Source organism: Mandrillus leucophaeus, unplaced genomic scaffold, assembly GCF_000951045.1.
Source record: "Mandrillus leucophaeus isolate KB7577 unplaced genomic scaffold, Mleu.le_1.0 Scaffold329, whole genome shotgun sequence".
Lineage (NCBI taxonomy): Eukaryota > Metazoa > Chordata > Mammalia > Primates > Cercopithecidae > Mandrillus > Mandrillus leucophaeus.
In genome coordinates this window covers 1,173,948-1,185,866 of record NW_012103465.1, presented here as the reverse complement: position 1 = coordinate 1,185,866, position 11,919 = coordinate 1,173,948, and the positions used below count along the sequence as shown (strand labels likewise).

The 11,919-nt window shown below is 36.4% G+C and overlaps 1 protein-coding gene across 1 annotated transcript in view; it reads left to right on the top strand.

Annotated features, from left to right (window-relative positions):
- The window catches only part of LOC105545458 (histone-arginine methyltransferase CARM1-like), a 161,938-nt gene that overhangs the window by 16,019 nt on the left and 134,000 nt on the right, over nt 1-11,919 (top strand). The window contains 1 exon segment of the mRNA XM_011988408.1: nt 9,154-9,279. Coding sequence (XP_011843798.1) covers nt 9,154-9,279 — 126 coding nt within the window.

The window sequence follows — 11,919 nt, the reverse complement described above, 5'->3', positions numbered from 1 at the left end:
ATAGGCCCCGGTGTGTGATGTTCCCCTTCTCGAGTCCAAGTGATCTCATTGTTCAGTTCCCACCTACGAGTGAGAACATGTGGTGTTTTGTTAAGAATGTGGCCTCTGGAATGAAGCTTCCTGGGTTTAAATCATGGATACGCTAGCAACTGTGTAATCCCAGGCTGGGAGCTTAATCTCTGGATACTTCAGATCCACAGTCTAAAAAAAACGGAGTAACATTTCCCATGTCAGAGGGTTTTCAGGATTACATGAGATTATGTACATGAAGTGTCTTGCACTGTGTTTAGCATAAAGTAAGCACTAAGTAGATGTTATTTATTGTTAATTCAAATTGTTTTTTCAAAATAACACATACATGTAATTAAAATTCAAATAGGACTTTAGAGCTTATAATGAAAAATGAAAGTTCCTTGAACCATCACTTCTCCTGAGTCCACTCCCTAGAGGCAACCATTTTTAGCTAAACTAGCTGTTTTCCTTTTTTTTCTAGTGTTGATTCCATTTTCTAAAGAATATGTTTTTGATGATGTTTGTTGCTTTATCAATGTTGGACATTCCCTAATGACTCTAGTGGGTGAAAATCCAACACCCTCACAGTATCCGCATAGCCTCACTTCTCTTCCTGCCCCTTTCCAGTGTGGTTGTATTATAATATTCGTGCACTTATGCAGATATCCTTCATTGCAGCTGCGAAATTTCCTATCTTGCAAACATTTTTTTGTTTAAAGCTTCCACCTGTGACATGGCTGTCATCATGATACTTTCCATTACTCATCCCTCATACTGGATATTAGAGAAAAACCTTCTCTCTGTTTTTTCCAGCTACTTCTCTGTATTGGTTATTATTACTGAGATATTCTCCAGTAGTTTCCTAATAAAAAGTTCTTGGAAGGTAAGCCATTTGAATTATTGTATGCCTGGAAATGCATTATCCTACCTTTGCATGATTGATTGATTGATTAGGTATAGAAAATTATTTTGCCCTATGACTGTAAAGAAATTCTTCAATTTACCTCAAGCCTCCAGGGTCACTATGGAAGTTCACTGTCACTCTATTTCACTTCTTTCATCTGTGCCCTATTTTGTTTTTTCTTTCTCTGGAGGCTTTTAGGATTTTAATTTTATCCCTATGCTCTGAACTTCACAACAATTTGCCTTGGTGTATGTAATTTTTCATTCACTGATCTAGATACTTGAGGAGTCTTTATCACCTGGAGACACGTGTCCTTGATTTCTGAAAAATTCCTGGTTTCTTTGCTAAATTCTTCCCCTCTGCTTTCTCTATTCATTCATTCTGAATGAATGAATGAACTTCTATTGGCTGAACAGTGGAACATCAAAAGTAATTATTTAATATTCTTCTCTTTTCTCTCATCTTTTCTTTGTCATTTTTCTTCTTGTTCTATTATTTTTTAGGTGATTTTCTTGACTTACCATTTAATTCTTCTATTGAATGTTTTATTTCAGCTACATTTAAAAATTCACTGTTTTTCTTTGCTTTGTTTCTTTTTCGTAGTATTCTGTTGGTAGTTTATTAACACAATATTTTTTCCTGATTTCTTAGCTTCTAAAATGCTACCTGACACTTACAGGTGCTTAATAAACAACTGTTGAATGAAAAAGTCTTCTATATTAATTATATTAAATTTTTTCTACTGTTTTCTGTTTCATCTCTGTCTCCTTGAAGTTCTATTTCTGTTTTTGCTTTTCTTTTCATTTTGGAGGCTTTCCTCAAATAGCTAGTATACTTTGGCTGATCATTCATTTTGATGTGAGGTTCTAAGAAGCAGTTTTGAAGTTTTGATTATTGGTATGACTTCTAGGCTTCATATAGGGTAATCTGGTGACTAGCTGCCTGTACTAGATTTGTATTGCTGCTTAACAAACTACCCCAATCTTAGTGGCTTAAGACAATAACCCAATATTAGCTCACAGTTTCAGTAGGTTACAAGTTCAGCAAAATGTAGCTGAATTCTCTGCAGGGTTTCAGAAGGCTGAAATCAAAGTACTGGCTGGATTGAGCTCTAGTCTGGTGGATCTGAGAAAAAAAAAAAAACTCTGCTTCCCAGCTCATCTTGTGGTTAGCTGAATTCAGTTCCTTGTGGTTGTAAGACTGAAGTTCCATTTCCTTTCTGGGTGTTAGCTGGGGTTGCTCTCACCATCTAGAGGCCACCCACATTCCTTGTTCCCTCTGTCTTCAAGCCTGCAACAACGTGCTGAATTCTTGTCATACTTGAAATCTCTGACTTCCTGTATTTAACCTATAGACTCAGATTTAAAGGATTCATGAGTTTACCTCAGACTCACCTAAATAATCTCCCAAACCAAACCTACAACAAAACCAAACAACGGTTTCAGTACTCATAATTGGTGGTGATATTATTAGTATCTGTATTTTGAGTTTGACATATGCTCTTTAAAAGCTGTCCTTCCATCTCTTGTGGTAATCTCATATTTGGTTCAACCTCTTGTCTTAACTCTAAAGCCTCTTCCAAATCTTTCGTTTCTAGTTTATTTTTCCATTCTCTTCATTTCTCCTCTGCTATTAACTTTTGGCCCCTTTCAACCTGAATCAATCCTTTTCAGTTTTTCTTCACTACCATCACTTCAGAAAAAAAAAAAAAAAAGAAAAAGAAAACTAAAATCTAATCTTAGAAACAAAATTCTCCTTACTAGGTAGAGAAGTGAGAGAAGCTGTGAATATGCAATTTATTACTGTTTTTGTCACATCTCATAAAAAACTGTATAATATGATTAGTATTGATAGCTAATTTTAATATTAGGTTTTTTGGGAGTTCCAGAATCATGCATTATGGAAGTTTCTTTCTTTTTGGATTATGGAACAAATCTTTCTTTTCATTCATTTTCTGTGGTTGTTTATTAAAAATAATAACTACACAGTTATCTATATACTTTATTCCATCTGTATAGGTACTGCCTAGGTAATTATTTTTAGTTACCGATTTCTGGGAAATACAGTCCTTAGGTAGACTAACTTCCTATTTCTAGATAGGGAAATATTAAGAGGGTCACTTAGCATAGAGTTTGCATCTGTACTATATTATTAGATAATGAGTTATGTTCTGTTTAGTATAATTTATGAATAAAAATATTTTGTAGAACCCCTGTTCTAGACTTTGCCTGATTTCTAATATTCTTGGTCAACTAGTGTTGTAGTTTTCCTATGAAGATTGGACTTTTGCATTTGTATAGGCTGAAAGGAAAGGGGTATATATTTAAAAAGTAGAGAAATGTTGGTTAAGAGAAGGAAGGACAATACTCTTGACTTTACTCTGTGGCATTTTCTGTGGTTACTCATCTGCACTTGTAAAATGAGTGAATCCTAGATTTCTTGGTGTGCCTTTGGAAGTTTTGTCAGAAGAGGCTGAGGGAGTGGGGTAGAGTAAGGGTCTGGAGTCACCATCGTCATAATTTTCTTTGAGAGACCTCTGGGCAAATGTGATTTTTCATCAAGGCTTGGGCTTTCCTAAAGCTGACTAAGTTCTGTGGATATGAACTTTTTCTGCTTGTTCCTTTGCTGTTCCTTGCTGCTCAGGCCTTGCCCTTTGAAGAAGCAGCAGAGTCCTGCTGATGGAAGCAAAGTTCAAAAGTAAAATGATAGTAAATATACAGAGGCAGTCAGCCAACTGGGCCACTGAAAAGATGAAATGAGATGATTGTGAAAGGGAGTCAGAATGTTCTGCAAATGTAGTTATTTATAGTTATTCATAGTAGTAGCAGCAATAATAAAGTCATAGAAAGGTAACTGCCCTGAGCCTCAGCCTAAGGCACCTGGGAGAGAGTCCCCACCACTTCATTTCCATCAGGGTTGTGGCGTTTCTTGTTGTTAGAGTTATGTGTGTTCTGCAATAATTTTTAAATCATATTTCATTTTTCTAATGTAAATTTTTATACTAAAAAAGATACATTTCTCACTTGATTATATATTTTCCCCTAAAATAGCTGCAATTTAATCTTGATTCCATTAGTTAACAGAAATCATTTAGAATGTTTGTTTTACGTATTAACCTGGTTAGTACAGGACAGGAAAATATACAACACAAGAAGTTATACGATTAGCAAAAAGACATGGGAAGATGTTCATTCTTATGGATGATTAAAAATGGGAATTAGGCCGGGCATGGTGGCTCACACCTGTATTCCTAGTACTTCGAAAGGTTGGGGTAGGTAGATCACTTGAGCCCAGGAATTGGAGAGCAGCCCGGGCAACATGGTGAAACCCCATCTCTGCCAAAAAAAAAAAAAAAAAAAAATACAAAAACAATTAGCCGGGCAGGGCGGTGTGGGCCTGTAGTCCCAGCTACTCAGGAAGCTGAGGTGGGAGGACAGCTTCAGCACAGGAAGGGGAGGTGCAGTGAGCTGTGATCCCACTACCACACTTTAGAATAATAGTAATATTGGATGCAGTAATTCCTTAATAAATACGTTTAAGTGAAATACCAATGAATATCTAATAAAAGAAAAAATTAAAAGAATGAGGCTGGTGAAATACACTAATGGTAGTTTGTTTTTTGTTTGATTGCTTTTTACCAAATGAAAATAGTTTTCTTGTTTTTGTTTGTTTGTTTTTGTTTGTTTCTGATTGTAAAAATAAGTAGTCACCTAGAAATGTCAAACAAGGCAGAACTGTATAGAGGGAAAAATTAAAATGACCCCAAATCTCCCCATCAAGAGGGAACCACTGTTGACATTTTGGTCAGTATGTTTTATTATTATTATTATTATTATTATTATTACTATTATACTTTAAGTTCTGGGGTGCATGTGCAGAACGTGCAGGTTTGTTACACAGGCAAACACGTGCCACGTTGGTTTGCGGCACCCATCAACCCGTCATCTACATTAGGTATTTCTCCTAATGATATCCCTCCCCTAGTCCTCCGCCCCCTGACAGGCCCCGGTGTGTGATGTTCCCCACCCTGCGTCCATGCGTTTTCACTGTTCAAGTCCCACTTTGGTGAGTATCTTTTTAAACAGCTTTCTTTTCTTTTCTTTTTTTCCTTTTCGAGATGGAGTCTCGCTCTGTCGCCCAGGCTGGAGTTCAATCAATGGCGCGATCTCGGCTCACTACAACCTCCGCCTCCCGTATTCAGACGATTTCCTGCCTCAGTTCCCGAGTAGCTGGAATTACAGGCACCCACCATCATGTCCGGCTAATTTTTGTATTTTTATAGAGACAGGGTTTTGCCATGTTGGCCAGCTGGTCTTGAACTCCTGACCTCAGGTGATCTGCCTGCCTCGGCCTCCCAAAATGCTGAGATTACAGGTGTGAGCCACGGTGCCTGGCCTTAAACAGCTTTCTATGAAGCTAAAAACAAAATTAAATTGCTACTAAGATAGATACATACTGTCTACAACCTGAACACGGAGGTGTACTGTATTTGATTTAAACAACTGTGTTAAGTGATAGACTCAGTTTCTTTGAATTTTCTAGCTATAGTAAACAACTCTAAGAATATCCTTGAATATGCATCCATCCACACTTGAAAAAGTACAGCCTGGAAGAAATAATGATAAGTAGAATGTCTAGCAAAGAATATATAAATTTTAGATTTTGACTCATAAGGGCAGAATACATTCCAGAAATACAGAAATGTACAGTTCCAATAATAGTCATTCACTATTTTCTTATATTCTCTCCAACATTTGATATATCAACATATTTTTAAAATTTTAATGAGATAAAGACTTCATTTTAAAAATTTATTATTATTACTGAGATTGTTTTTTCACTTTTTTTTGCTATTAGCATTTTTCTAGCTGCTAATGCCTCTTACTAACTTTTATTCTATTTTTATTTTTATTTTTTTGAAACAGGGTTTCACTCTCTTGCCCAGGCTGGAGGGCAGTGGCCCAATCACAGCTCACTGCAGCCTCGACCTCCCAAGGCTCAGGTGATCTTCTCACCTCAGCCCCCGTGGGCCACCACACTCGGCTATTTTTTGTTTTTTTAGTAGAGATGGGGTTTCAATGTGTTGCCCAGGCTGATCTTGAACTTCTGAGCTCAAAAGATCCAACGGTCTTGGTCTCCCAAAGTGCTGGGATTACAGGAGTGAGCCACTGCACCCAGCCTCTTACTGACTTTTCAATAGGGATGCTTGCTTCTTATTTTTTAGAGCTAATTGTATATTGGGAATATTAAGTATTTATGTATGTTGAAAATGTTTTCCCAGCTTATCACTGTTTTTCAATTTTGTTTAAAGTGTTTAAAATTGTTTTACATCAGTATATTTTAAATTTTTGAGTAGTTACTTGTACTTTCTGGATTTTATGGCATGCTTAAAAATACCTTCTCCACCCATATTTTAACAGAGGATAGGGAGAGGTGAAGAAAGAGAATAATATATAGACAGACATTTTGCAATTTATAAAAATAGGGAAAAAACTCAATTTATGTTGTAATCAAATCACAACAAAACAAACAACTACAAAACAGAAATTCTGAGCCTTTCAGAATAAAGAAAATTGAACCAGATAAATTTTGAAGGTTTTTATCTCTTCTGGGATGGTACCAATACGTGGAGAAATGCTTTTACTGATTCAACGAATATCTATTAAGTATGAGGCACTGTGCTTGAGTTTTAACTGAGAAAAAAAAGGCATTGATTCTGAAAATAAAGTAAAATTACTACTGCCAGCAAAGAGCTTACAGACTACAATAGTCATGTATGTACCAGAAACAGTAGGAGCCTAGAATCCTCCTCCCTTCTTTATCTTATTCTACTTCTAAACCATAGGAGGAACAGTTGGCAAAATACTAAAAATTCTAATTTCTTGAAAAACATTTCTTATGATTTCAAGATCACATACTTAGAAGAGCCCCAGCATCCCTTGTTCTGCATCTGCATCCATGGTTACTTCCCTGAAAGGAGGCACTGATGCCTTTGAGACACTGACTGGACTGTAATACCTAAACCTGTAATCATGTTTGATGCCAGGAAAATGTTTTCAAAACATCTGTACTATTTAACCAGCCAAGACATTTTGTGACAAATATTTGTGAATGCTTTCATCAAGAGATACTCATTCACTTGAAGTAACAGATGAAAACATTTGAAAATATTTGGTCATCTTAACTCTGTGTATGTGAGTGTGTGTGCATTGAATGTGTGTGCATGAAGGTGCATATGCTCATGTGTAACAGTAGAATTTCACATATAATTATGTCTTGAAGTTAATACACTTTCTGTATTTGATTTTATAAGAAAGAATGAAAGGCCATAAGAATCTATCTTGGCGGCCGGGCGCGGTGGCTCACGCATGTAATCCCAGCACTTTGGGAGGCTGAGGCGGGTGGATCACCTGAGGTCAGGAGTTTGAGACCAGTCTGGCCAACATGGAGAAACCCTGTCTCTACTAAAAATACAAGAAAATTAGCTGGGCATAGTGGCACATGCCTGTAATCCCAGCTACTTGGGAGACTGAGACAGGAGAATCACTTGAACCTGGGGAGGTGGAGGTTGTGGTGAGCCAAGATCATGCCACTGCACTCCAACCTGGGCAACAAGAGCAAAACTCTGTCTCAAAAAAAAAGAAATCTGTCTTAAAAATGGATGAAACAATAATAATCCCTTATTATTTTAATAGTAGGTGAGAAATTATTTTACCTTTATTATTCGGTCTTCACCAAAGCCTATGAAATAAGCACCAATATTTTAATTTTACATGATTGATTAAAAATTATGACTCAGTGTGATTAGGTAATTGAAGTTCCTGTTGGCTTTCAAAGATAAAAGTAAAACCCCAAGTTCATTGCTCTTTCCACCACACTACATCACACTGTGCTAAAGGCCTGTCTAACCTGTAAAAGGAGGTTTAGCAAGTAAGTTCTCAACTATCTAAGCTCCGTCTTTATCATGATTTCGTCAGCACATTGTGGTAGAAGGAACATGAGCTTTGGAGTCAAATACTGTTTAGTTTAGCCTAAAGCTACCTCCTTGTAAATTCAGCCTAAAGGTTTTTCTGGACATAGTGGACATAGTAACATGATGGGATGTGTGAACAGACTGTAATCTACTCTTGTACCAATCACCAAGTTTCAGCCAATCACAGGCAACCAACTATTCAGATAAGACCAAAGCCAAGCTCGAATCAATCTAGCTGTTGCTGCACCTCACTTCGTTCCTTTCTCTATACATCACTTTGCTGTTTTCTGTCAGTAAATCCTCCCAGACCACATTGCAGAGTCACAGTGGCTCTGAACCTTTTCTAGTTTGGGAGTTGTCTGATTCATGAAGGATTCTTTGCTTAATTAAACACTGTTGGATTTAATTTGTTTAAAGTTTTTCTTTCTTTCTTTCTTTCTTTCTTTTTTTTTTTTTTTTGAGAAGGAGTCTCACTCTTGCCCAGGCTGGAATGCAGTGACTCGATCTTGGCTCACTCCATGCTCTGCCTTCCGGGTTCACGCCAGTCTCCTGCCTCAGCCTCCCGAGTAGCTGGGACTACAGGCTCCCACCACCGTGCCCGGCTAATTTTTTTTGTATTTTTTAGTAGAAATGGGGTTTCACCGTGTTTGCCAGGATGGTCTTGATCTCCTGACCTCATGATCCGCCCACCTCGGCCTCCCAAAGTGCTGGGATTACAGGCGTGAGCCACCGTGCCTGGCCTAAAGTTTTTCTTTTAACAACACCTAGGTTTGAATTCCAGTTCTGCCACTTATAAGCTGTGCATATTTGGGCCTAAACACTCTGTCTTGCCTTCACTAGGAACCTTGACAATGATAACACAATGGAGATTTGTTGTGATAGCTCTGGCAAATAACAGGTGATCGAGAATGTCTTCGAGACATTGACTTAACTCTCCTGGGATGCTGTCAGGAGACACACAGTTGACTTGGGCACTGTAAGAATTGTGGGCAATGGGGCCCTGGACATAGAGGCAAGAGCCAATAAATAGGAGTCAGTGTTGAGCTCTGCTTTAATCCACATGCAGAGAATTGGTATTTGGCCATGATTAGATTCTTCTCATCTCTGATTCTCATATTCACATATGTCTAGGAGGCATTATATCAAGAAGACAGAAGTGGAACCTTGGGAACATGAGAGAAAAGTAGGAATGACACTTGTGAATACTTTTTACAAAGGCCAAAGTGAGTTTATCTAATCCCTTTTTTCTTTTTACTCTATATAGACGATGGTGTCTGTGTCTTTAAATGCTTACTCAACAGAAACACTGAATGTTGCCGTGTGGGGAAGGAGTCCATCTTGATTACTCTGGGGTACAGCAGTGCTTTGCTGAAGTTTGAGTCTCATGCTGGTAAGTTTTGTGCCTATCCAGACCCCCTGTCTTATTCAAAGAAGAATCTCCTGATTGGCTCACTTTCAGTGGTTACTGATTAGTTGGCTTTCAAAGCATGTTTCCTGATATAAGTCAATTCTCATGCATTGATAAAATGATTTTAAGCTGGTCTTGGTACTTACTTGATACCATAGCTAGAGAACAATCAATCTTTTCCTAGAGTATGAGAATGTTTTTATTCTTAGCCCTCCTTTTGGTCTTCCTTCATCCAAAGCTGCAGGGGAGACCACCAAAGGTTGTCCAGATCTTCACCACTGTGGTCAATTCTCCTTGAAAATGAGGTTGTTTGCAGAAATGTGACTTTCAGTTTAAGTGTTGGTCAGAATGATTTCATCCTGTTTTTGTCTTTGAATCATTTATTGAGCATTTTTAGACTCTGGACAACAAAAATCAAACAACAGAGAAGTAAGTGAAAGTGTAACTAGAAGTATTTTAAGAAAGTACTGAACTACCCTCTGAAAGATTTCCAGTCTGATAAAGAAAATTAGAACCAACAATGCCTTGGGTTAACTTTGGATGATTGAGTGTCATTTCTTTAACTTAGATATAAGTTGTTCCATCTCACATATGGTGTTAATCCACATACAGTGTAAAATGCCAGCAGCGGTATGGATTCTTCTCTGGTTAGCTAAAATATCCAAAGCTCTTTTATTATTAACTACCTTGGGATAAAGAAGTTAAACTGATTTCCAAACTGAATCTGGAGTCAGCCAGAGTGAGGAACTTTCTTTATCATATATCTATCCATATATCTATCTCTCTATTTATCCATCAATCTACCTTATCTTTAATCATGAATTTCAGAGTGAATTTTAATAGCATATTTCACCTCCATATATTTCAACTTGCATATCATTAATTAGAATTCAAAATTTGTTGATGATTTTTATTTGTTTCTATTGAGGTTAAATTTCCAAACTGTCCATTGAAATACACAAATCTTAAGATGCTATCATTCCTGAAAATTACCTCATGCCCTTTCCCAGTCATTCCCCACTGCCATTCTGCCAGGGGTAATCATCACTGTTCTGATATTTTTCCCACCATAGAGTAGCTTTGTCTTTTCTAGAACTTCCTATAAATGAAATAATTCAGTATATACTCTCTTCATTAAGGTCACTCGGCATAGTGTTTTCAGGCTTGTCTATGTTGTTACAAGTATTAGTATTGTTCATTTTTATTGCTAAGTAATAGCCACAATTTGTTTATTCTCATTTTGATGGATATTGAGGCTGTTTCCAGGTTTTGGCTATTATGAATATGGCTGCTATAAATTTTCTCATTCCAATATATTTCTATACATAGTTTTTTTCATTTCTCTTGAGTCAAAAATCTGAGTAAAATTCCTGGGTCATAGAGTAAGCACATGATGAGTTTTATAGGAAATAGCCAGAATTTTTTTCCAAAGTGGTTTTAGCATTTTACACTCCCAGCAACAAATAATGAATGACAGTTCTGGTTGTTCCACATTCTTGCTAACATTTGATCTTTCATGAGATACGAGTTATATCTCATTACAGTTTCAATTTCCATTTTCCTGATGTCTAATGATGTTAAGCACTTTTTCATGTGCTTGTGAATTCAAATTGTTTTCCTGTTACTAATTGGTTGTGTGTCCATAGAGTAGTTGTTCTGTATATATCCAGGATACCAGGCTTGTATCAGATATGTAATTTATGGATGTTTTGTAGTTGCTTATTAATTTCCATAATGTTGTCTTATGTTGAGCAGAAGTTTTAAAATTTGAAGTCTAATTAATCATTCTTCTTCTTTGTTTATTGCTTTCTGTGTCCTAAGAGCCCTTTGCTACTTTCAATACTGAATGATTTATCCTCTATTTCCTTCTAGAAGTTTCATAGCTTTAGCTTTTATATTTTAGGTATGTAATTCATCTTAATTATTTTTCATATGGTATTAGGTATGAGGCCAAGAATTATTTTTAGTTCATATGGATATTCCACTATTCTAATAATGTTTATTGAAAAGACATTTTCAAGTCAAATGACCAAATAGAAGTCTTGAACACTTTATTCTGTTCCTTTGATTATCCTTATACCAATATCATATTGTCTGGATTACCTTTAAAGTAACTCTTGAGGTCTCATAGTCTATATCCTTCAACTTAATTCTTCTTTGTCATGATTGTTCTGGGTCTTTTGGTCCTTTGCATTTCTGTATATATTTATAATTAAGTTGTCAATTTCTACAAAAATGCTTGATCCAATTATAATTGAGATTGATCAGTTTGGTGAGAATTGTACTTTTAACAATTTATTGAATATATTGAACAATTTATTGAATAGGCAAAAGAGAGCAATTGTCCTTGACAGTTTCCCAATTATACATAAAAGTCCAATATGCTACCATAAAGTATAATATTTGTTATATATTTTTGTGGATGATCTTTCTCAGATTCAGGAAATTCCCTTCTATCCTTAGTTTGCAGAAAATTTTATCATTGTTGGGCATTGGATTTTGTCAAACTTTTTAAAAACTATTGATATGAGGAGTAAGGAAAGGATCCAGTTTCAGCTTTCTACTTATGGCTAGCCAATTTTCCCAGCACCATTTATTAAATAGGGAATCCTTTCCCCATTT